We start from the raw sequence: 21,994 nt of genomic DNA, 5'->3' as shown, positions 1-21,994 counted from the left end.
TCCCGCTCTTCTGTCGTGCACAAAAGTTCTTCATCCTCTAAACTGCACCATTCCTTTGGGTTTTTGCAGCCCAAATGCATGACCTTGCATTTCGTAGCATTAAATTTTAGCTACCATTCTTCAAAGTGGCTTATACTGTATATTATTTTGTCCCTTGGGCAACAGAGGGTTAAGTGTCTCACCCAGGATCACAAGGAGCTGCAGTGGGAATCAAACCCAGCTCCCCGATTAGGATAGGTAGGTGAGTATCTTTAGAATGGATTGGGGGCTTAATGCAAGGAAGTGTCGGTTCCTGGGAAAATTCCTGATGCCTCTGAGGTCCTGGGTCATTTGGGACTAGATTGGAGAGTTAATTTATTATTATTTTATTTTTACATACTTAATTCAGTAAAACAAATAAAATCAAACAAATATTGATATATAATCATCAGAAAATCACATAAAGTGCCTATCAAAAGAACAGTCGCAAAGATCAGTTCCTAGAAAAATGCATTAACAAATAACTGCGTTTTTAATAGTTTTCTGAAATTACACTTGTCATAACATTTTCGTAATTGACCGACAAGTGAGTTCCACAATTTAATCCCCGCACAGCAAAAAGTCATTTTACCGGTCTCAGCATATTTTGGATTAGCTTTTGTTTTTAATAGCGCTAAATTCTCGGAACGCAGAGAACTAGATGGTAAACAGTTTGACATCTTGCTTTTAAACAATTCGGATATGGTTTCGTACAAGAATTGGTGGCAAATCATTATTGCTTTATATTGACATCTAAAAACAACAGGCAACCAGTGCAATGTTTAGAGATATTAATTAAACTTCGCTGCCCCATCTCGAAGCACCTAAATTAAAATGGAAATAATGGGGTTCTTTTATCAAGGTGCGCTAACTGATGTAGCGCGCGCTAAAGATTAGCGCACACTAAGTGCTCCTTTTATCAAGCCGCGCTAGCGGTTTATCATGCATAATAATGCACGTTAAACCGCCGGCCGTGCTAGCCGCTAACGCCTGCCCTGAGCAAGCGGTAGTGTTTTGGCCAGCGTGAGGGTTAGCGCGTGATTAAAAGTCGCGCACGCTAACCCCCGCTAGCGCAGCTTGATAAAAGGAGCCCTAAATGCTAAGACACCCATAGAATATAACATAGCATCGTGTTTCTTGACCCCGTAACCGTAGGTTCGACGCGGTTCACAAAAGATTAAAAACAATAGCATAAAGAACAAGAAAAGTTATTTGATTTAAGTATTTTGAAATATCCAAGCACAAGTCTCGTCTACCGACTGCCTCGACTCGAAGTTCATCCAGATCAAGGACTCCTCCTTCGAAGTCAGCTATCCGAGATTCTTCTCCGCCTGCCTCAACCCATTCTCTGCCTCGGACACCGGGAACTTCACCATTGCGGAGTCTGAAACGTAGGCATTCTTTGACTCCTCCTCATGATGACAGTGCAGCTTCTTCAGTTACCATGCGTCTTGAATCTGAACCATTGTCTCAATACTCCAGGGAAGCTTCCCCTTCCTATTCTGTGGCTCCTCGGTCTCGTAGTCCATCTCTAGATGAGACCTCCTCGTCCAAGTCTACTTCATTTGCTAAGTTCATTTTTGATATGGGAGAAGACCTCTAACTGGATCTTCATTCGGACTCCAAATATACTCCTGAATAAGTTTTCAACTGAGTTCTGAAGTGTCTATAGTCCTATATACAAGCTATAAGCCCTAACAATCGAAATTCTTTATCTGCTCGAAATGCGAAAGTATGATCGAGAAATGTCCTGCTTTTACAACCCTATACAGAAGGAAAAGTAAACAGGGCGTGAGACCTTCTCTTCATTATTGGGTTGATTGGTTGCTGTGCGACAATCCGAGAAAGCCGGTGTGGACTTGCCACTTTCGTCGTCATCTTGCTCCTGGTTTTTATCACAGAGGTGGTTGTGGTTATCTTAGGATATGTTTACAGAGCAAAGGTAGAGGATGAAGTTGACAGAACCATTACTAGAGTTTATGATGAGTACAATGGCACATACCCTGATGCAGCCAGTCGTGCTATTGACTATGTGCAGAGACAGTTGCACTGCTGTGGGATTCACAACTATTCAGACTGGGTAAAAACACGTTGGTATATTGAAGCAAAGAATAATAGTGTGCCCTTGAGCTGCTGTCGAGCCAGCATTAATAACTGCACTGGTAGCATCAGCCGTCCCACAGATCTTTATTCTGAGGGTTGTGAGGCTCTGGTTGTGAAAAAGCTGCAGGAGATAATGATGTATGTTATCTGGGCGGCGCTGGCGTTTGCTGCTATTCAGCTGTTAGGAATGCTGTGTGCTTGTATAGTGCTTTGTAGAAGAAGTCGGGATCCAGTTTATGAACTTCTCATCACTGGAGGAACCTATGCGTAGAAGACACCTGAAGATATGAGCTTTCTAATCTTTTCTTTCTTACTGGAATGTGATGAGAAGGGTGTGTCCACCTACCATATTAGCTTTCCTGTCTATCTAGACTGAGGTAAAGCATGCCTTGCCCAAATCTGGACTGTTGTAAAGTTGTTCACTGGTGATGGGGCAAAGTAGTTGGGCTTTGTTTGCATCCTTGTAATTGGCTATTGTTTGCCCAGAGGTAGCCAAACATAGGTCTTTACTCCACTACACAATCCTTTTTAAATTACAGAAAATTTTGAGTGATGGTTAACATAACAATTAACCTTCTGCTATGTTTATACGATGCTACAGAAAATCTATTGAGCATATAGAACGGAGCCTTATAGCAAAGACAGCCTTAGCATTTAGCGCGTGATAAATTGGTTAGCGTGCCTTAGGGCTCCTTTTACTAAGGTGCGCTGGCGTTTTTCGCGCACGCACAAGATTAGCGCAGGCTAGCCGAAAAATTACCGCCTGCTTAAAAGGAGGCAGTAGCGGCTAGCGTGCGCTATTCCGCGCGCTAAGGCCCTAGCGCACCTTTGTAAAAGGAGCCCTTAATAAAATGACCCCCAATGTTAACTTCAAAGCCGATGTTAACTTCCAGTGTAGCACACTTTTGTTACCTTGATTTCAGATGTGGTGCACAATTTTAAATACTGTGCATTATGCATCTTATTACTATATTAAATCCAAAGCAAAGTAAAAACTGAACACAGAAGAAGTTCAAAAATCTGCATTAACACACAATTTTAGCGCTCTCTTATTATTATCAGCCATATAGTATTAGGGTTTCAACTCTATAAATGCCATTTTCCATTTTAAAAAACAAATAATTTCTAATGAAAAGCAGGTACAAATATCCTGGGCTACTTTGCACCCGCAGAAATCATCAATATAAGTCCATATATTGATTCAAAATATGGTGCAAAATATGGGACTTTGTCCCAGTGTAGACAGTTTGAAACTTGTCCTTTTTATCGTTTAAGTAACTGTCTGCCAACAGCATGGTAAGATAAGGGCATGCATCGACCAGTAATTCGTTATTATGACTGTGACGGATAATTAAGTAATGAACCTTGCAGATGGCCCGTTCTTGAGAACAAGGTCAGGCATGTTCCTGTAGACAATAACATATTTCTCTGCCATTCTAACAATGATAGGAATGTTTCTTATTATGTTTTATAGCAAACAGGATCTCGGAGCTCCCGAGAAGAATGTTTCAGTGGTAAAGATGATGCTCTCCCTGTGTTCTGCCTAACCCCTAACATTCTTCAGATCATCAGGTGTTCAGAATACCTGGGAAGTAAACTCGAAAATACCTTTATATTGGGCTATGGAGGGAGATGACTGTGTCATGTCATACAGTCAGTAGACTGATGTCTTGATGATGAAACTTCCTATTGAAGAAAAGAGGAAAAAAATTATCTCGTGAACCATAAATGAAGACCAAACTACACCAGCTCCCGGGGCTATTTTTTTGTTTATATCAACCTGATGGCAGCTAGAACAAGAGAGGGCATTCTGCGAAAAAAAAAGCAGCAGAGAGAAGCTAGCAGCCCAAACAGTATACAATCCTCATTCAACAGGATAAACCATTCAAAAAAGAAGAACAAACCAACTTGTAACGTTCTTCATCTTTCTTTATTCAAAAAAATTTTTCTTTTTTCTTATTTTTCTTGCTCCAATGCTCAAATGCCCGATGGGACCCGTTTCGCCAAACTGGCTTTATCAAGGGTTCCAGCAAGGAGCACTTAATTTAGCTTCCTCTTGCTACCAGGGCAGGAGCAGTGTCACTTGCTGGAACCCTTGATAAAGCCAGTTTGGCGAAACGGGTCCCGTCGGGCATTTGAGCATTGGAGCAAGAAAAATAAGAAAAAAGAAAAAAAATTTTGAATAAAGAAAGATGAAGAACGTTACAAGTTGGTTTGTTCTTCTTTTTTGAATGGTTTATCCTGTTGAGTGAGGATTGTATACTGTTTGAGTTGTTCAACTTACCTCACTTCCTATCTTCAAGAACCTTTTTCGTAGTGTTTACTGCTTTCAAGAAGCTAGCAGCCCCCTTTGTAAGAAATCGAAATGAAGACGTGAGGCGAGATAATGGGAAAACAGAACAAGTAGAGGGAACTGACTTACCGGTACTTAAGATTATACGATCGCTGCCAACTAGAGTCTAGTCCCGGATGGAAGCCACAAATAGGCTGTGGTCAAATGTGTCCAGTCAACGTAAAGAACACAAGAATCCTTGACATATGTGGATTTCCCCTTGATACAAAGACCCTTATTTTAGAAGCCCTAGTCACGATTTGCATGCGCAAATGCCAGCATTACAAATGTATATTGCATACGAGTAAAACCTAATTTCCAAAAGCCAGTATTTATTCATGTAAATCCTCCAAATGAAGGAGGATATCAATCTCCGCGCAGACATCAAGGAATCCAAAAAGAGCAGAGAAGGCCAGATCTTTAAATCAAACACACTTTGGGATCCTTTTACTAAGGCAATTTAGCGTACGCTAAAGATTAACACACGCTAAATGCTAAGGCGCCCGTAGAATATAACACGCACTAATCTTTAGATCGGTTAGCGCTTTAGTAAAAGGACTCCTTTATTAGCAACCATATATATATATATATATATACATACGCTTATAGCTCATTAAACATTCATACGACCCAACACGAGCTGTGTTTCGGCTAAATAGCCTTTCCCAGGAGTCCTGAAATGTACAACAAAGAGGACATGAAACAATATACAAATATACAAAACCACAAATATAACATTTAATAAAAAGTATTTTTAAAAAATTAGAAAACAATCGCATAAAAAAATATAAATCTAAAACATATGAACTAAACTAAACTAAACCTTAGGTTTGTATACCGCGCCATCTCCACAAGCGTAGAGCTTGGCACGGTTTACAGGGTTAGGTTGAAAAGGAGCTACAATGAAGGGTTATAGGAAAGGAGCTAGGAAGATAAAGAGGGACAGGGAATCAAAAAGCGGGAAGTGTTAGATTTTTGAAAAGAGCCAAGTTTTCAGGTGTTTGCAGAAGGATTGGAGGGAGCTTGAAATTCTGAGCGGGGAGGTGAGGTTGTTCCAGAGTTCTGTGGTTCTAAAGGGGAGGGATGTTCCTAATAACATACTTTTTTTTTTTAATTCTTTATTCATTTTTTAATCTTACAAGTGTACAAATAATAAAACATTTAAAATTAAATACATCACTTGAATTTCTTTCTAGTATAACATCAAATAAATAAATTTATTCCCTTCCCACCCACCCTTTCCTTTAGCATTCAATCAAAAATATACAAATATAAATATTCTTTACTATTGATTAAACCTATAGTAAAACTTTAATTCACCCTCCTCCCCCCATTTGCAAATATACTTTCAATAGAAAATGGTGTCTACTCATTACAGTAAGTCGTCAATGGCCCCCAGATCTTTTTAAATTCAAAAAGGGTATTATAATAAATAATAGCATACCTTAAGAATGGAGCACCAGGTCACAAAAAGTACTGAGAGCGGAAACAAAAAAAAGTAGAATATATGAATATTAGATTAGGAACCACATGGAAATCCTCACCATGTGTAAAGATCAAGGGCATATGTTGAAGCCGCGGTTTGGGCGTGGATTAGGTGGGTCAAAAATGTGCACATGCCTTCAGCGCGTCAAACAGTGTAACTGCTATGTGAGCTCAAGCGGCCCTGAGGATGTAGCATTATAGCTACAAAATGATTGTTGACTGGCTACACAGAGGGGTCCTTTTATTAAGGCGCTCTAACCGATTTAGCACACGCTAAATGCTAAGGCATCCATTATATTCTATGGGCATCTTAGCATTCAGTGTGCTAATCTTTAGCATGCGCTAAATCAGTTAGGGCAGTGTTCTTCAACCACCGGTCCGTGGACCGGTGCCGGTCCGCAGAAATTTTCTGCCGGTCCACAGGGCCGGCAAGTCCATCGGGCCCAAGACTGCGTTCTTCAGCCGCCGATCCATGGTGCAATCAATGCGGCATCTTCGGGCCGGCTCCCTGAGTGCTGCAATGCACAGAGCCGTGAGAAAAGGCTCCTAAGCGCGGCCTGCGCCTGAACCGGAAGCCTTCTCTCCGGCGTCGCAGTGTCAGAGGGAAGGCTTCCAGATGGGGCGTGGGACGTGCGCGAGGAGCCGCTGCCCACGACTTTGTGCACTGGAGCACTCGGGGAGCCGGCCTGAAGACGCCGCGTTGATCGCACAGTGGACCGGCCCAAAGATAACAGAGCCGGTCCACAAAATAATTATTTTATTTCCGCCTGTCCATAGGTGTCAAAAGGTTGAAGAACATTGAGTTAGTGCACCTTAATAAAAGGACCCCATAGTTTTTCTTCAAATAAGTTGTTTATGTTTGCAACATTGGACTGTGACTTATTCCTCACGATTTTTCTTAGCAATATATCAGATACAATAATAATAATAGTTTGCTACGAAAGATTTTAATGCCTATGATGTGTGGTTGGTAGAGGGGGTTTTCCCTCACCTATTTAAACTGAGACTTTTTCTTTCGTTCGCATTTATATTGTATTAGATTGCCATAAAGCACAGAGCTCGGTTTAATTAGTGGGGAGTTTTTTGTTGCTAATACAATCCAATATTTCAACATCGAGATTTACGGCAGCCGCCTTCCATGTATAGGTTTGTCTAAAGTGTTCATTTGGGTCAACACTTTATAGGAGGGATTGAGAGTTCACCCCTTTAATTCCTCATGGCTTAATTCCCCCTCCAAATGGAAAATACATAAAAATTGTAGCTTCTGTTGGAAGGTGTAGCTCACTGGTAGAGCTCCTGCCTCTGCACCCAGAGGTTGTGAGATCAAATCCCAGTGCTGCTCCTTGTGACTCTGGGCAAGTCACTTCATCGCCCAGTGCTTTGAATACCAAAGCCATAAAAAAGCAACATAGAAGCCCCGCTTTCCCCCTTTATATCAGTAGGCTCCATGTGGCCCCAGGGCTGCGTGTGACCCCTGAAGTCTTCCATTGTGGCCCTCAATCATTTGCCTGAAATGGTCCTCAGGTCCTGCACGTTTATTAAGTCCAATCTTGCCTGTGCAGATAGTGCGTTAAATGTTTGAAAAAAAGGATTGCTATAGGCCGGGCATGGATGAAGTTCAGCAAGGGGCAGCTATAGAACCTACTGCCTAGAACCATTCCTGGTTAGGCGGTATATAAAAAATAAAATTATTATTATTATTATTGTGCCTGTAGGACAGGTCAAAGGTCAGGATTCTTTTTTTTTTTTTTCTTTTAAATCTTTATTCGTTTTCATATCTTACAACAAGTGTATAATATTCAATCAAGAATTTTACAAATCACTTGACATTCTTATTTATAATCACCAAAGCATAAAAAGAATCCCTCCCCCACCCATCCCGTCCATTAGGAATAAACCAATTAAATCAAATATCATATATCCCAATCCCACCCTACTTATATTCTTATATAATAAAAAGGATTCATATTTAAATGATATGTACTGCAGTGGTATGACAAAGCTAGAGAAACCATGAAACCCTTGCATTCAGAGAATTCTGGATACCACATGATGAAAACAGAAAACAGAATTTTCAATAACTTTTTTTTTTTTTTTTACTAATATAGACTTAAATGCAGAAGCATGAAATATTTTGGTGGCCCCCAGAGCTTTCTCATGTTCATATTGTGACCCTTAACATGAAAAAGGTTAGTGACCACTGATGTGTGTGTTTGAGTTTGCAAAACAGCAGGCATATGTGTGCATGTGCCAATGTTTACCATGTACGAGATTTGAGATTCTTTTCTACTGATTCCACGCCGGAGCAGAGTGAACCGCCTCGCCCCAGGGATTCCATTCGGCGATGCCCTGGGGGAGACATTTGGAGACAGGCTGCAAAGGTCTCCCGCTACCTCCCTTCCGCTGCTGATGGGTGAGGAAATGCTCCTGGCCGCGTGTGCAGCGGCCCAACGTCCCAGCCCACACTGGCTCACGGATACTGGAGCCGGAGGCGCCCTGAGGACGCCCTGCTGACTTCTAGCTCCGCGGGAGCACTCCAGTAAGGTGAGAAGAAAAGATTGATTCTGTAGTGGGTGAGCGGAAGGGAAGTCGCGTCGATCTCCCTGGCTCGCCGTCGGGAAAAGGGGCGACCTCCCTTCCGCTTCCCCTTCTTCTCCTAACCCTCCCCCCCTTCCCCCCGACTTCCCTCGCTGATTGGCGTTTCCCTATCCTCCTCCCTTCCCCCTCCCCCCCGCCATCTTTTCACTCCGGCTTCGGCCGATTTGGCCTCGCTCCTCCCTATACGGGATCGGAGCTTGTTCTTTCTACTGATTCCTGTGACATGATACTTGCACGCTGACAGCTGTGTAGGAATGAACATCTCAGCAGCCCTGTCTGACTACTCTCACTGCAGGACAAAGAGCAGACCCAACCAGCGTGCAAATATGAAGAGCTTTTAAGCAACACAAATTATATGCTTGTCGTGGCCACGTTTCGCCCAAAGACTGCGTCGGAGGCAATAAGACTGTAAGGCAGAACAAAGTCAAAATGTATACATACATAAAATACCACACTGATAATTCTTTAAATAAAATCATATTGATAAAATTAAAAACCTAAATTGTATCTTTTCTAAAGCATGCACGGGAAGAAATCAAAAAGAAGGGCCGTGGATTTTGTTCTGCCTTACAGGCTTATTGCCTCCGACGCAGTCTTTGGACGAAACGTGGCCACATTAGGCATGTGGCTCATTTTGATTAAACCCCTGTTTTACTAAGGTGCGCTAAGCGTTTCAGCCCTTGTTTAGCGCACGCTAACCACTAATGCGTCCGTAGGCTAACGTGCGCGCGTTAGCATTTAGCGCATGGTTAGCGCGTGCTAATATATGGCGTGCTCTAAAAAGCATAGCACACCTTAGTAAAAGGAACCCTAAAAGTTCCTCACATTTTCCCGCTTGTTTGGTCTGCGCTTTGTCGCGCTGTGCGTGCATCGCAGGTCATTTGCCTCCTTGACTTCTCTCATGTACGTACGTCAACAAACCTACGGGGGGGGGTGTACTTTTACAGCTCCTCAAACATGGAATTCGCTTCCAATTTATTTAAGAGAGGAAAAAAATTTGGAAAAATTTAAGAGCAAACTTAAGAGCTTTCTTTTTAAAGATGCATTCAATGACTAAATGAATTGCTTATGGCTATCTTTTTTTATCTTTATAGTTTTTGAGAGTTATTTTCCTTCCCTTTCCTATTGTTTTTAACCTTCATTGTTTTTCTCTTATCAATCAAATAGTATTTCTTTCCTTGTGGTTTATTATGTTTGTATAAGTTGGTTTTTATTATGTTTAGTAGATTTAGTCCCTGTGTTAGTTGTATTTGTTTCCCCTAACTTTGTCATTTTTATCGATTTGTACATCGCTTAGAATTTGGAATAGGCGATTAATCAAATTTTATAATAAACTTGAAATTTGATGCGTTAGTGTTTAGCGTGCACTAATATTTAACACGCTCTAAAACGGCTAACCCCCTAAATTCTTAACTCCACAAACAGACCCCGAAATTTCTGAATTCTCCATCAAGTTGTTTTTCACAATTACTAGCAGAAGGAAGATTAAAAACATAAATCCTCACAAGGATCTGATTTTTTAAAAATTTATAGCCGGTAAAGAAATAATAAACTTGGAAACTCGGCAAAGATCCTTTTCTAGAAAAACAAAACAGGCCCAGCCCATGTCAAGCAAAAAAGTTCTCAAATTTCCGGTATCACGTTTTTCACTTGGGATTTCATCAACACAAGGCAATTTTTCTTTAACCACACGACAGACGGAATTGGGGGAGTGGGGGGGGGGGTTAAGAACATAAGCAATGCCTCCGCTGGGTCAGAACCGAGGTCCATCGTGCCCAGCAGTCCGCGCACACGGCGGCCCAACAGGTCCAGGACCTGTGCAGTAATCCGCTATCTATACCCCTCTATCCCCTTTTCCAGCAGGAAATTGTCCAATCCTTTCTTGAACCCCAGTACCGTACTCTGCCCTATTACGCTCTCTGGAAGCGCATTCCAGGTGTCCACCACACGTTGGGTAAAGAAGAACTTCCTAGCATTCGTTTTGAATCTGTCCCCTTTCAACTTTTCCGAATGCCCTCTTGTTCTTTTATTTTCCGAAAGTTTGAAGAATCTGTCCCTCTCTCTCTCTCTCTTTCTGTCCCTCTCTACTCTCTCTATGCCCTTCATGATCTTATAAGTCTCTATTATGTCCCCTCTAAGTCTCCTCTTCTCCAGGGAAAAGAATCCCAGTTTCTCCAATCTTTTTCTATCTCTCTATTTCTGTCTCTCTCCCTTTCTCTCTCTCTTTCTTTCTATCTTTCTCTCTCTCTCTCTCTCTATTTCTGTCTCTCTCCCTTTCTCTCTCTCTTTCTTTCTATCTTTCTCTCTCTCTATTTCTGTCTCTCTCCCTTTCTCTCTCTCTTTCTTTCTTTCTATCTTTCTCTCTCTCTCTCTCTCTCTTTCTGTCCCTCTCTACTCTCTCTGTGCCCTTCATGATCTTGTAAGTCTCTATCATATCCCCTCTAAGTCTCCTCTTCTCCAGGGAAAAGAGACCCAGTTGGGAGAAGGCTGTAATGCACCGCCGTATTCTGTTTCTACAAAGCTGTTCTCCTTGGAAGAAAGAGCAGATTGAGGAGGGGGGTCGGAACCGTCCATACAAAAATATCAATGGACCTTATCAGACGCTAGCAGAAGGCCTGTTCACATCTCGAGCACAGAGAAAGCACAAGAGTCATCCATTAAGATTAGAAAGGAAGATAGGCGAAGCCATTGGAAGGAAACAGTTCTTTCTGGTGGAAGTGATGAGCTGCGAGGTAATCTGCTTAGTAAGAATACATCTAAGGAACTTCAGCGGACATTGCTTTCTGCAGAAGTTCCCACTTAAATAGGGGATGTGTTTATGTGAATCAGACATCGCTATCATTCCAAAGGGAACGTAGAGAAATCCACGTGGTATACAATAGGTCCCAATCCACAAACTTTTGACTAGGATACATTCTGCAGTTTTTTGTTTTTTTTTTAAACACTCCTGGACATAGTGGGGGGGAATTTTTTTAAGTACCGGTAGGTGCCTTCTTTTAGCTCCCTGATAATAATAATAATTTTATTCTTATATACCGCCAAAGCCATGGAAGTTCGAGGCGGTTTACAACAAGAAACGCTGGACAATCAGCGAAGAGGTCACAAATCAAAGTCGTCAATACAGTCTTACATAATGAAAGAAGTGGAAGCTATATAGTTCTTAAGGTTACTGGTTGAATTAGCGGAGCTGTATAGATTCTTGGTTTACAAATCGATTGAACAACAGCATCTGGGCACGCAGCAGTGGTGTAGTGAGGGGGAGAGGTGGTCCGCCCTGGTGGCCATCTTGGCGAGGTCTTCCTCACGCCCCCCACTGCCATGTGTGCGGGCCACTTCCCTTCCCCCGTGCCTCTGTAATGTTCCTGGCGCAAGCAGCAGTCCCCCCAACCTGCCAGCTTCGGCTCTTCCTCTGATGTCATTTCCTGGACCCGTGCCTAGGGAGTGAGGTTGGAGAAAGACCTGACGCTCCTGCCAGTAATGTTACAGAAGTACGGGGGAAGGGAAGTGGTGTGCATGCGGCCGGAGGGGGCGGGGAAGAAGTGTGTGGGTGGGGGGGGGGCAGAGAAGAGGGCTGGGAAAGGGCCCAGGCGCTTCTCGCTCTCGCTTCACCAGATTCCATTATGATATAATTATTATATGATACTAGTGTATTCTGGTATCAATGTGCTTTATAATTATGCACCTGCAGTTATACCAGCCATAGACCTGGCATAACTGAGGGTGCCTCGGTTTAACAAGGATGAATGTACCTTACAATATTCTATAAAATGTGTGTATGAATGGCAGCACCATTCATGCCCCTCTCGTGTTCCACCCAAGTAAGTTTATGTTCTATGGCATTTACATGCACCCTAGTATTCAAACTCAGAATATGTGAAAAAATCAAAATATCAGCAATAAACACTTTCATAACAATTTAGTGGAAGGCAAGAAACCTACTACAATATGAACTACAAATTCAAAATACTGCTATTAAGATAATTTCTGGAGCAAAGAAGTTGCCAGTCTCACAAAGAGTAACATATAAAATTGCCCTTTTAACATTCGGAACTCTGCAGTCAAATGCCCCAGCCTTCATAGATAGATTACTGATTCCATACGACCCACCAAGATCCCTAAGGTCCATATCTCAATTTAACCTCAATATTCTTTCCCTAAAAAATATTGGCACACGCCGTACCTCAATTTTTTCAGTTACAGCCCCTACAATCTGGAACGCTCTTCCACTATATTTAAAAATGGAAAAAAACTTAAAAAAATTTAAAAGCAACTTAAAATGTTTCCTTTTTAACGACGCTTTTAACTGGAAAAAAAAAAAAAAAGAGGCTTAATTTAGAGATTAAATAATAATTGTTTTTAGTTCATACCCATTTCCCTAATTCCTTTTGTGTTTACCTTAAACGTTTCTTTCATTTACTTTACCAATTGTATTTCTTACCCCCTTTACCATTTGTGTTTATTGCATGCCAGCCCATAATTACCTAGTACGTTCTATAGTCAGTTATGTAGTTTATAGAAAGTTTGTTCTAAATGTTATATTTTCTTTTTTGCTGTAATGTTATTTTATATTCTGTACAACGCTTTGAAGAAACAAAAAAGCGTTTAATCAAAAATTAAATAAACTATAAACTATACAAAGAGCCCCCACGGGGAGGAAAAGCCTCAGACAAAACCTTCCCACCGCCACAACAGTGGCTAAGGTGTTCAAGCGGAGAACCTCATCGGCATAAAAACCTCCCGTGGAGACCGCCGTCATGCGGCCGTCGGTGCTGCCAGTCCCCCGCCCCAGAACAGGAAGTTGACGGCAGAGGGAGCGGCGACCAGCGGCATCAATGGCCGTGTGCAGGCGGATCTGTAGTCCCGCAGCCGTTCTGGCACTCCCCAGGCTCCTGCCCCCGGGGCAGACCACACCCCTGCCCCACCCTTGGTACACCACTGCCTCACCTGGTACATAAGTTGAGCCAGCTGTGTGCGTTGGAGGAAAGGAGTTTGGAGAAAAGTTCTGGAGCAAGTACCATTTCCCAACGATCTACTGGAAACAAGGCCAGTTTTGTCTCCAGTTTGGTTGTAACGTTTCACATCACACTGAGAAAACACTTAACAATGAAAACACATTTCAGTAAAAACATACGGTCAAGAAAGGGTCCTTTGAACTTTGCTCTCCACAGTTCCTGCCGGTGTTGGTAATTTGCTCCTTGACTCTAGTTAGCATATCATAAAATGATTGGATTTGTTTAATTCTCATTATAGTGCACTTCTAAAACAATCATACGACTTTGTCTCAAGGGAGTTATTAAGCGGAATCATAGAATCAACGATGTATCAGTAGGTGAAAAGACAGACAAAAGCATCTTGAAAGATTCACAGCTACCAAAAGAAGTTTCAGCAAATTATTTTCACCGCTTTCGTTAATACACTAGTGGGTGGTTCCTTATGCTAAAATGGGGAAAACTAATTGCATTTGTTTATGTATATTCTTGTGTGGAGCTCTCGTTTTCGAGACATCAAGCTATGAATCTTTAAACAACTGCTAAATTGGCCTCCAGGGACCTCTCTTAGCTCCAAGTTGAGTGGTCCCCATCCCAGTAAAGCCAGGTGTGCACTACAGCTAACAGGCTTTAAAGGCCGTGACTTGGGGCTTGCAGCCAAGCCCCACGCTGCGAGGTGAGTGGAAGAAAATCATGGAAGCAGTGACAGGCTTCCCGTCAGCATTACTCCTCCGTTTGATTAATGAGGGCATTTGAAAGACAATTAGCAAGGATAGGTTTGGCTGCAGCTTGCTTATCAATCAAGGCCCCTCTATTCAAAGCATAGCACCGTCTGTGCCCTACTTTGTGTTGGTTTCCCCCCTCCCCCCCATACACACACACAGTTACAAAAGAACCATATTGATGGTGCAGAAATAAAGAACATTGCACAGCACACAAAAGAGGACAGCGGGAAACGGCGCAGACCGCAGCACAATTCCCGCTAGGAACAATGGGGTCAAAAATGTTTTGTAAGGGCTCAGGTGAGGAGCCCTGTGCAGGCCGAGGAGCTAGGAGTGAAGGGGGGTCAAAATCGCGCCGAGAGAGATCTCTGAAGGTTTACCTTCTGCTCTAACCGTTGTTTTAAAGCCCAGGGACGAGAGCGTAGTTTGATTTTTCAAACCGAATGGTGCCCAAGTCAAAATGACGAGTGCGCTTTATGATGCAGAAAATCTAAATGCAGTGAAACTAAAAGACATAACAGAGCTTTCAGAGCCATTTGTCACTTTTGTTTTATGTCTGTATTCATACTGGGGAATTTGTACCTGAAGGGTGTTAATATTAAAGAACCATCGGTGCAGATTCATCTCTCTGTTTTCATTTCCAAAATTAGAAGCTTTGTTTTGCAGCTATTTCGCCGCTGGAAAATCTGGTAATACCGTCGCTGGTGGGAACCGAGCTCAGAGATCATGTTGAGATTTCTCAGGTTACTGAAAGTGGTAGGTGAGGTGGTATAGTAAGAAGGGGGACAGTCCTCCCCGGGTGCCAACTTGGTGGGAGCGCTGGCACCTGTCCTCTTCTCTGCCCCCCTCCCCCCTCCCCCGCCGAGCGCGTGCACCCTTTCTCTTCCTTTGTACCTCTTAAATTTTTCCCAACAATAAATACCTACTAACTTTAAGAAGCCTTCTATTGCACTTATCATGTATTGCTTTTTTATTACCACATACTAAATATATTTCTATAACCAAATCACACTGCACAACTGTTTTCTTTATAAAGTAGCTCAACAGAAATACCCCATTGGGCCAGAAAACCTGGACTGGAGCAAAGCCTTTTCAGGTTCAGTTCTTTTCAATACCACGTTGTCCCATTTTTTTTTTTTTTTTAACTATCCCACATTCTCATGCTGTATTGCAAATTGTTACAACAGCCTCATGTTACTCAACCACAATGATTATAGTTTGTGCTTTCTGACATCACCATTGGACTCTACAATCACGTTGTTCAGTCGGCCCAACACAGGGCTGTGTTTCGCTAAATCAGCGTCTTCAGGAGCCACGACTGCTTCGGGTTTTCACTGAGTTATTCCACCTCTGCCATAAATTTCAATTTACTAGTGTGGTTCCATCTGCTTATTATCCTAATACTCTACAGCAGGGGTGTCCAACCTGCGGCCCCGTGAAGTATTTTGTGTAGCCCCGGTCGAGGGCGATAGTGGTTTCCTCTGCTGCCCCTGGGTGTTTACCATCTTGCAGGCTCCCTCCTCTGTCTTGCTGCAGCATCTGCTCGTTTGTGTGGCCCCAGAAACATTTTTTTCGGCCAATGCGGCCCAGGGAAGCCAAAAGGTTGGACACCCCTGCTCTGCAGTTTAACGGATATACAACTGCCTCCGAGCTTCCTAGCAACCTCCCGACTCTGCCATGCAAATATATTACAATGAGGTCATGCGCACATTTATGTCTCTTTCCGTGGACTATTCTGCTCATGTGCTGATCGCTGTCACCAGTGACCCATCTCATGTAAATTTGGTAACCTACCGTGAACCTCCGAGAACTTCATTTGCATGCACAGTTCTTCGAGAATGACTCGAATTTTTGAAATCACTACATTTACGGCCACGACAGCGGCCCGTCAGATTTTGCAGGTGATGTTAGAGAATCCGGAGCCTTATTTTTTCTTTGTTACCCATGTAAATGTTTAAATGTTTAATTAAATATCAAGGATCTTGCTATATTTTTGACTTTTGTCTCTGTGGCTAATCCACTTTCACACCCAACTCCAACTTCCAGTGGAATCTTCAGCCACAGGTCTGGTTTCTGTCCCAGGCCTGGACCAGAGATAAGTCAGGTAGAGCTAAGCTAAAAAGTGGATCTATTATTTCTTATCACTTCTATAGTGCTGCCAGACGCATGCAGCGCTGTACATTACATTAACCTTTTCCTATCGTGTGTCTCGGATGACGGGACATTCCAAAAATGACATAGACAATGAATAAACAGTCTGTATGGACTAATAAAGAGCCAGGAACACAAAATATTTGAATTTAGAGACTTATGACTTATTTACGTTATGTTTACAATAGCCGTAAATGATAACGGTGAATAATACAAAACTTTGCTAAACTAATTACGATTGGAACCAGGGTAACGTAAAATTTATTACGATAGGAAAAGGTTAACCATGTAAAAGACAATCCCCTGCTCAACAGAGTTTACAATCTAATCAGACAAATTTAAATCTAAACTTAAAAACATTCTTATTTAAAGATGCTTTTCACACATGACACTGAACATTTCAACCGAGGATGACATATTAAACAAGTAAATCCCTTCCAATTGTGTTTTCCCCTCCCCTCACTATTTATTTTTAATCTTGATGTAACTATGTATTCCTTTCGCCTCTTCCCTCTTGGCCTCATGTTAGTTAACCTAGTCTGTGAAATTCCCTATAGTTTTAATAGAGTTTCATTTTTATTAGCGATTTTGTTGTAGACTGTTTAGATAATCCTGATATACAGTATATCAAGCATCCAATAAACTTGAAACTTGTTAAAAGCAGCCTCAAAAAAGTGGGCTTTTAGACTGGATTTGAACACTGCCAGAGATGCAGCTGGGCAGTCTTTTCTAGGTATATGGTGCAGCAAAATAGAAGGGGCAGAGTCTGGGGTTAGCAGCAGAGGAGAAGGGTACAGATAAGAGAGACTTACGAAATGAATGGAATTCCCGAGGAGGAGTATAAGGAGAAATAAGAGAAGAGAGACAACGAGGAGCTGCAGAGCGAATGCACTTGTAAGTCAATAAGATAAATTTGAACTGTATGTGAAAGCGAATAGGGAGTCAATGGAATGACTTGAGGAGAGGGGTAATGTGAGCATAGTGACAGTGATGGAATATAAGCTGTGTAGCAGAATTTTGAACAGATTGTAGAGGAGAGATTTGGTTTAGCGGAAGACCTGTGAGAAGCAGGTTGCAGTAACCTAGGCAAGAGGTGAGAGTGTGACTAAGGGTTTTGGTAGTGCGATCAAATATGAATGGTCGGATTTTGGCAATATTATAGAGAAAGAAATGACAGGTTTTAGCGGTGTCTTGGATTTGTGCAGAGGAGAGAGACGAGTCAAAGATGACCCCCAAGGTTGCAAGCTAACGAACGGTTAGAGCTCTTCAGCTTGGAAAAGAGACGGCTGAGGGGGAGATATGATTGAAGTCTACAAAATCCTGAGTAGAATAGAACGGGTACATGTGGATCAATTTTTCACTGTGTCAAAAATTACAAAGACTAGGGGACACACGATGAGGTTACAGGGAAATACTTTTAAAACCAAATTTTTTTCACTAAGAGAATAGTTAAGCTCTGGAACGCGTTGCCAGAGGTTGTGGTAAGAGCGGATAGCGTAGCTGGTTTTATGAAAGGTTTGGACAAGTTCCTGGAGGAAAAGTCCACAGTCTGTTATTTAGAAAAACATGGGGGAAGCCACTGATTGCCCTGGATCAGTAACATGGAATATTGCTACTCCTTGGGTTTTGGCCAGGAACTAGTGACCTGGATTGGCCACCGTGAGAACGGACTACTGGTCTGACCCAGTAAGGCTATTCTTATGTTCTTATGAAACAGGGATGAGATAAGAGTGTTATCCACCAGAATAAAGAATGGGGGAAGAGAAGAGGTGGGTTTAGGAGGAAAGACAAGAATTCACTGGTGCACCCAGGTGTGATAGAATAACTGTTGGAAATGGTGTCATTACATATTACAGAATTGTGAGCCCTGAATGAAAAGGGCAAACTATTCATGTCTGAAATGATTTCATTATTCGGCATTAGGAAAACATCTTTCGCTTCTTTGAGGCACTCAAGCTGTCACTTGGCAATCTGCTCCCAACCTTTCAGTTTATTGTTACAAAAGTGAGAAATGAAAACTCGTTGTCTGATCTCTTCCTTACTTAGGACTTCTCTCACTTTCTTCATATAAGAAACACCGGACAAATGTGCAGGAAGCGCTCCATTTGGCAAACCGTCAAAATTAACTGTCCCAGATAAGCTTAAGCTATGCAAATTAAATGCCTAGCCAAAGCATTAATCATCGTTATAGGTTAATTGTTTTCAAATAATTCAAGATCTAATAAGTGTTAGCTGCAACCATAATAAACGATGGTGAAAAATTGCAACAATTTGATTTTGTCTGATTGAAAGATAACATGATCAGTCCTTTCAAATCCCAAGCTAGATTTTTAAGTCTCAACAGGTAGCAATCACCAAAGCAGCGGACTTTGTTACTTTTTAGAACTTGTATAGAGAAGACGTAATTGCATTATTATTTCAGGCTCACTTTCATTCACTGCTCTGTAATAAATTGCAATTAGCAAGAGGCAATTTACATAAGTTCATAAGAAACTTTAATTAATTTTGAAATATTAATTAATAAGTCATTAGGTAGCAATTTTTCCATTTCCATTACTAAATCCAGAGAGTGGCACGATGGAAAATAGAAAGTAGTCGTGGGGGTAAATTCAGCCAGCAGCAATTAAATTCAGGTATTCAGTACTGGGCCACGTCAAGTCACTGGCTCTGAGGCCCTGATTCTATAAATGGCATCAAGCGGCTATGCGCCACTCGGCACGATTGTCAATCAACCGCTAGCCGCTGTTTGTGGAATCATGCCTAGCGGCTCCTAACTCAACTTAGGCACGGGTAGGCATCATAATATTAGGCACCAATATATTAATCCAGGGTTTTCTTGGTCTAATTTATTGGCGTCTAACATCAACGCCTACTGACATATAAGGCAATCCACATCCAAATTCCGCCCTTAACAACGACTACTTTTCTGGTAGGCATGGGTAGGTGCCTTGGTGTAGACGCCTACATGACACCTACCGAGTTAGGCATCTACCTGAAAGTTATTTTTTTTAAATTGGTTTTTAATGGTGCTATTCAATTAAAGCACCAATTGGACCAATTAAAAAATCGTTAGGCACATAGATCGGCTAGGCATGTCAAGCTAGGCACCTAATGGTAGGCACTTTTTATAGAATTAGAGCCTGAATATCTAGTTTCCAAGAGCCAGCTAACACATAACATGTTAAGGGGGAATTTATCAAGGGGCACTAACCGATTTAGTGTACGCTAACTTCATTAATGTGATCAACTCGTGTTTGATTCATAGCAACTGGATGAATTACTGATCTAAAAAGAAACTGGTTTTGTGCTAGTCCGGTAAGGTCCTCCAGAATCATCCCCCATGGTTGTTTCAACGTGTCCAGCCATCTGATTGCAGGTCGCCCTATGCCTGATTCCTTTAATCTCCCAAATATGATGTATTTTTCCAATGATCTTTCTCTTCTGACAGTATGACCAAAATAAGACAATTATAACTTCATCATTTGGATCTCTTCCAGAATCGATTTGTTAGTTCTTCTGGCAGTCCGCGGTATGTGTAGAATCCTTCTCCAGCACCATAGCTCAAATAAGTTACTCTTCTTTCTGTTTTGTTTCTGTAGTGTCCAGCTTTTGCATTTTTAATTGACCACTAAGAAAATGAGTGCATGGACAAGTCTGATCTTCTTTTGGAGTGGTACCTCCTTGCCTTTGAATACTTTGTCAAGTGCTAGTTTGTGGAGTATTTCCTCCATGCTAGTTGCTTCTTTGTTTACAAAAGAGCCCAGGAGATTGAAATCCTCTACAACTTCTATTCTATTGCCTACAAACTCAAAATCTTCATCATTTTCTGTGTTCATGATCTTCATCATCTTTTTCTAAAACAAAACTCTTTTCACGTTCACAAAAATCAAGCAGGATTCTAAAAGCCAAGGTGGCACATGTTCTCTTACTACAAGAACGTGAAAGAGTTTTGTTTAAAAAAAAAAAAGAAGAAGAGGTGCCTCTTTAGATTTTCAATCCTGCTTGTTTTTGTGAATGTAAGAGAACGATTTGCCTTAAAAGAAGGGGGAACTGATTTCTTTTTTCCCCTTCTAGCAAATCTTCCCTGACATAGCCTGAGAGTAAAACGTGGCCAAGTCAGATTTGGGTTTATCTAATAAATTCTTATTGATATCCTTGGTCTAGAATCTAACAGGCATATCTAGGCATCCTAATTTGAGGCATACCCAATTTATGCCAGGGTTTTCTTCGACTACATACCTCCACCTAAGTTAGGCACTTAACTTGAAAACACATCCATGATCTGCCCCAAACCATGCCAACTTTTAGGTTTGGACTTTTTATAGAATCATGTTAGGTGCCTAACTTTCAATGAAATCCAATTAAAGCCAATTATCAGCGTTGATTAAGCCTATGAATCAATTAAGTTATGTGTCTACATCAGCTAGGCGCACTGATGTTGATGTTATCCGTTGTTCTTTTTATGTGCTATGTGTAAATTTGTAACTTTGTTGCTATCCTTTCACTATGTATGTAAAATTGTAACCCGTTCTGGGCTCTTCTGGGAGGTCGGGCTAGAAAATCGACTAAATAAATAAATGTAGGTGCCTAATCTTAGGCAGACTTTTATAAGGATGAGTCAGCCTTCACTGCCAGGCCATGCGGTAGAGATGAGTCAGCCTTCGCTGTAAGGTCATGCGGTAGAGATGAGTCATCCTTCACTGCCAGGCCATGCGGTAGAGATGAGTCATCCTTCACTGCCAGGCCATGCGGTAGAGAAGAGTCAGCCTTCACTGCCAGGCCATGCGGTAGAGATGAGTCAGCCTTCACTGCCAGGCCATGCGGTAGAGATGAGTCAGCCTTCGCTGTAAGGCCATGCGGTAGAGATGAGTCAGCCTTCATTGCCAGGCCATGCGGTAGAGATGAGTCAGCCTTCGCTGTCAGGCCATGCGGTAGAGATGAGTCAGCCTTCGCTGTCAGGCCATGTGGTAGAGATGAGTCATCCTTCACTGCCAGGCCATGTGGTAGAGATGAGTCATCCTTCACTGCCAGGCCATGTGGTAGAGATGAGTCAGCCTTCACTGCCAGGCCATGCGGTAGAGAAGAGTCAGCTTTCACTGCCAGGCCATGCGGTAGAGATGAGTCAGCCTTCACTGCCAGGCCATGCGGTAGAGAAGAGTCAGCTTTCACTGCCAGGCCATGCGGTAGAGATGAGTCAGCCTTCACTGTAAGGCCATGCGGTAGAGATGAGTCAGCCTTCGCTGTAAGGCCACGTGGTAGAGATGAGTCATCCTTCACTGTCAGACCATGTGGTAGAGATGAGTCAGCCTTCACTGCCAGGCCATGCGGTAGAGATGAGTCATCCTTTGCTGTCTGGTCATGGGGTAGAGATGAGTCAGCCTTCACTGTCAGGCTATGTGGTAAGGATATGCATTTGTTCATATGCATTTATTTCATTAGTGTGCCTCAAAAATTTTACTGTGCGCTAAACTGATTTAACACACCCTAACTAGCAAATCAACATGCGTTAAACCACTCACATGTGCATTATGAAGCTATACCTCTTGTTTTAAAAAAATTTGATTGAAACACTCCACTAGAAAAGCAGGAATTAAAGC

The 21,994-nt window shown here is 42.1% G+C and overlaps 1 protein-coding gene across 1 annotated transcript in view; it reads left to right on the top strand.

Moving 5' to 3' along the window:
• Window positions 1-2,628, top strand: part of LOC117352355 (tetraspanin-3-like) — a 69,599-nt gene extending 66,971 nt beyond the window's left edge. The window contains exon 2 of the mRNA XM_033928787.1: window positions 1,815-2,628. Coding sequence (XP_033784678.1) covers window positions 1,815-2,392 — 578 coding nt within the window. The 3' untranslated portion in view covers window positions 2,393-2,628. The remainder of the gene's footprint in view (window positions 1-1,814) is intronic.
• The last annotated feature ends 19,366 nt before the right edge of the window (window positions 2,629-21,994 follow it).

Source organism: Geotrypetes seraphini, chromosome 19 (genome assembly GCF_902459505.1).
Source record: "Geotrypetes seraphini chromosome 19, aGeoSer1.1, whole genome shotgun sequence".
Taxonomy (NCBI): domain Eukaryota; kingdom Metazoa; phylum Chordata; class Amphibia; order Gymnophiona; family Dermophiidae; genus Geotrypetes; species Geotrypetes seraphini.
Note: the sequence above shows the minus strand (reverse complement) of the source record. Positions and strands in the feature narration are given on the sequence as shown.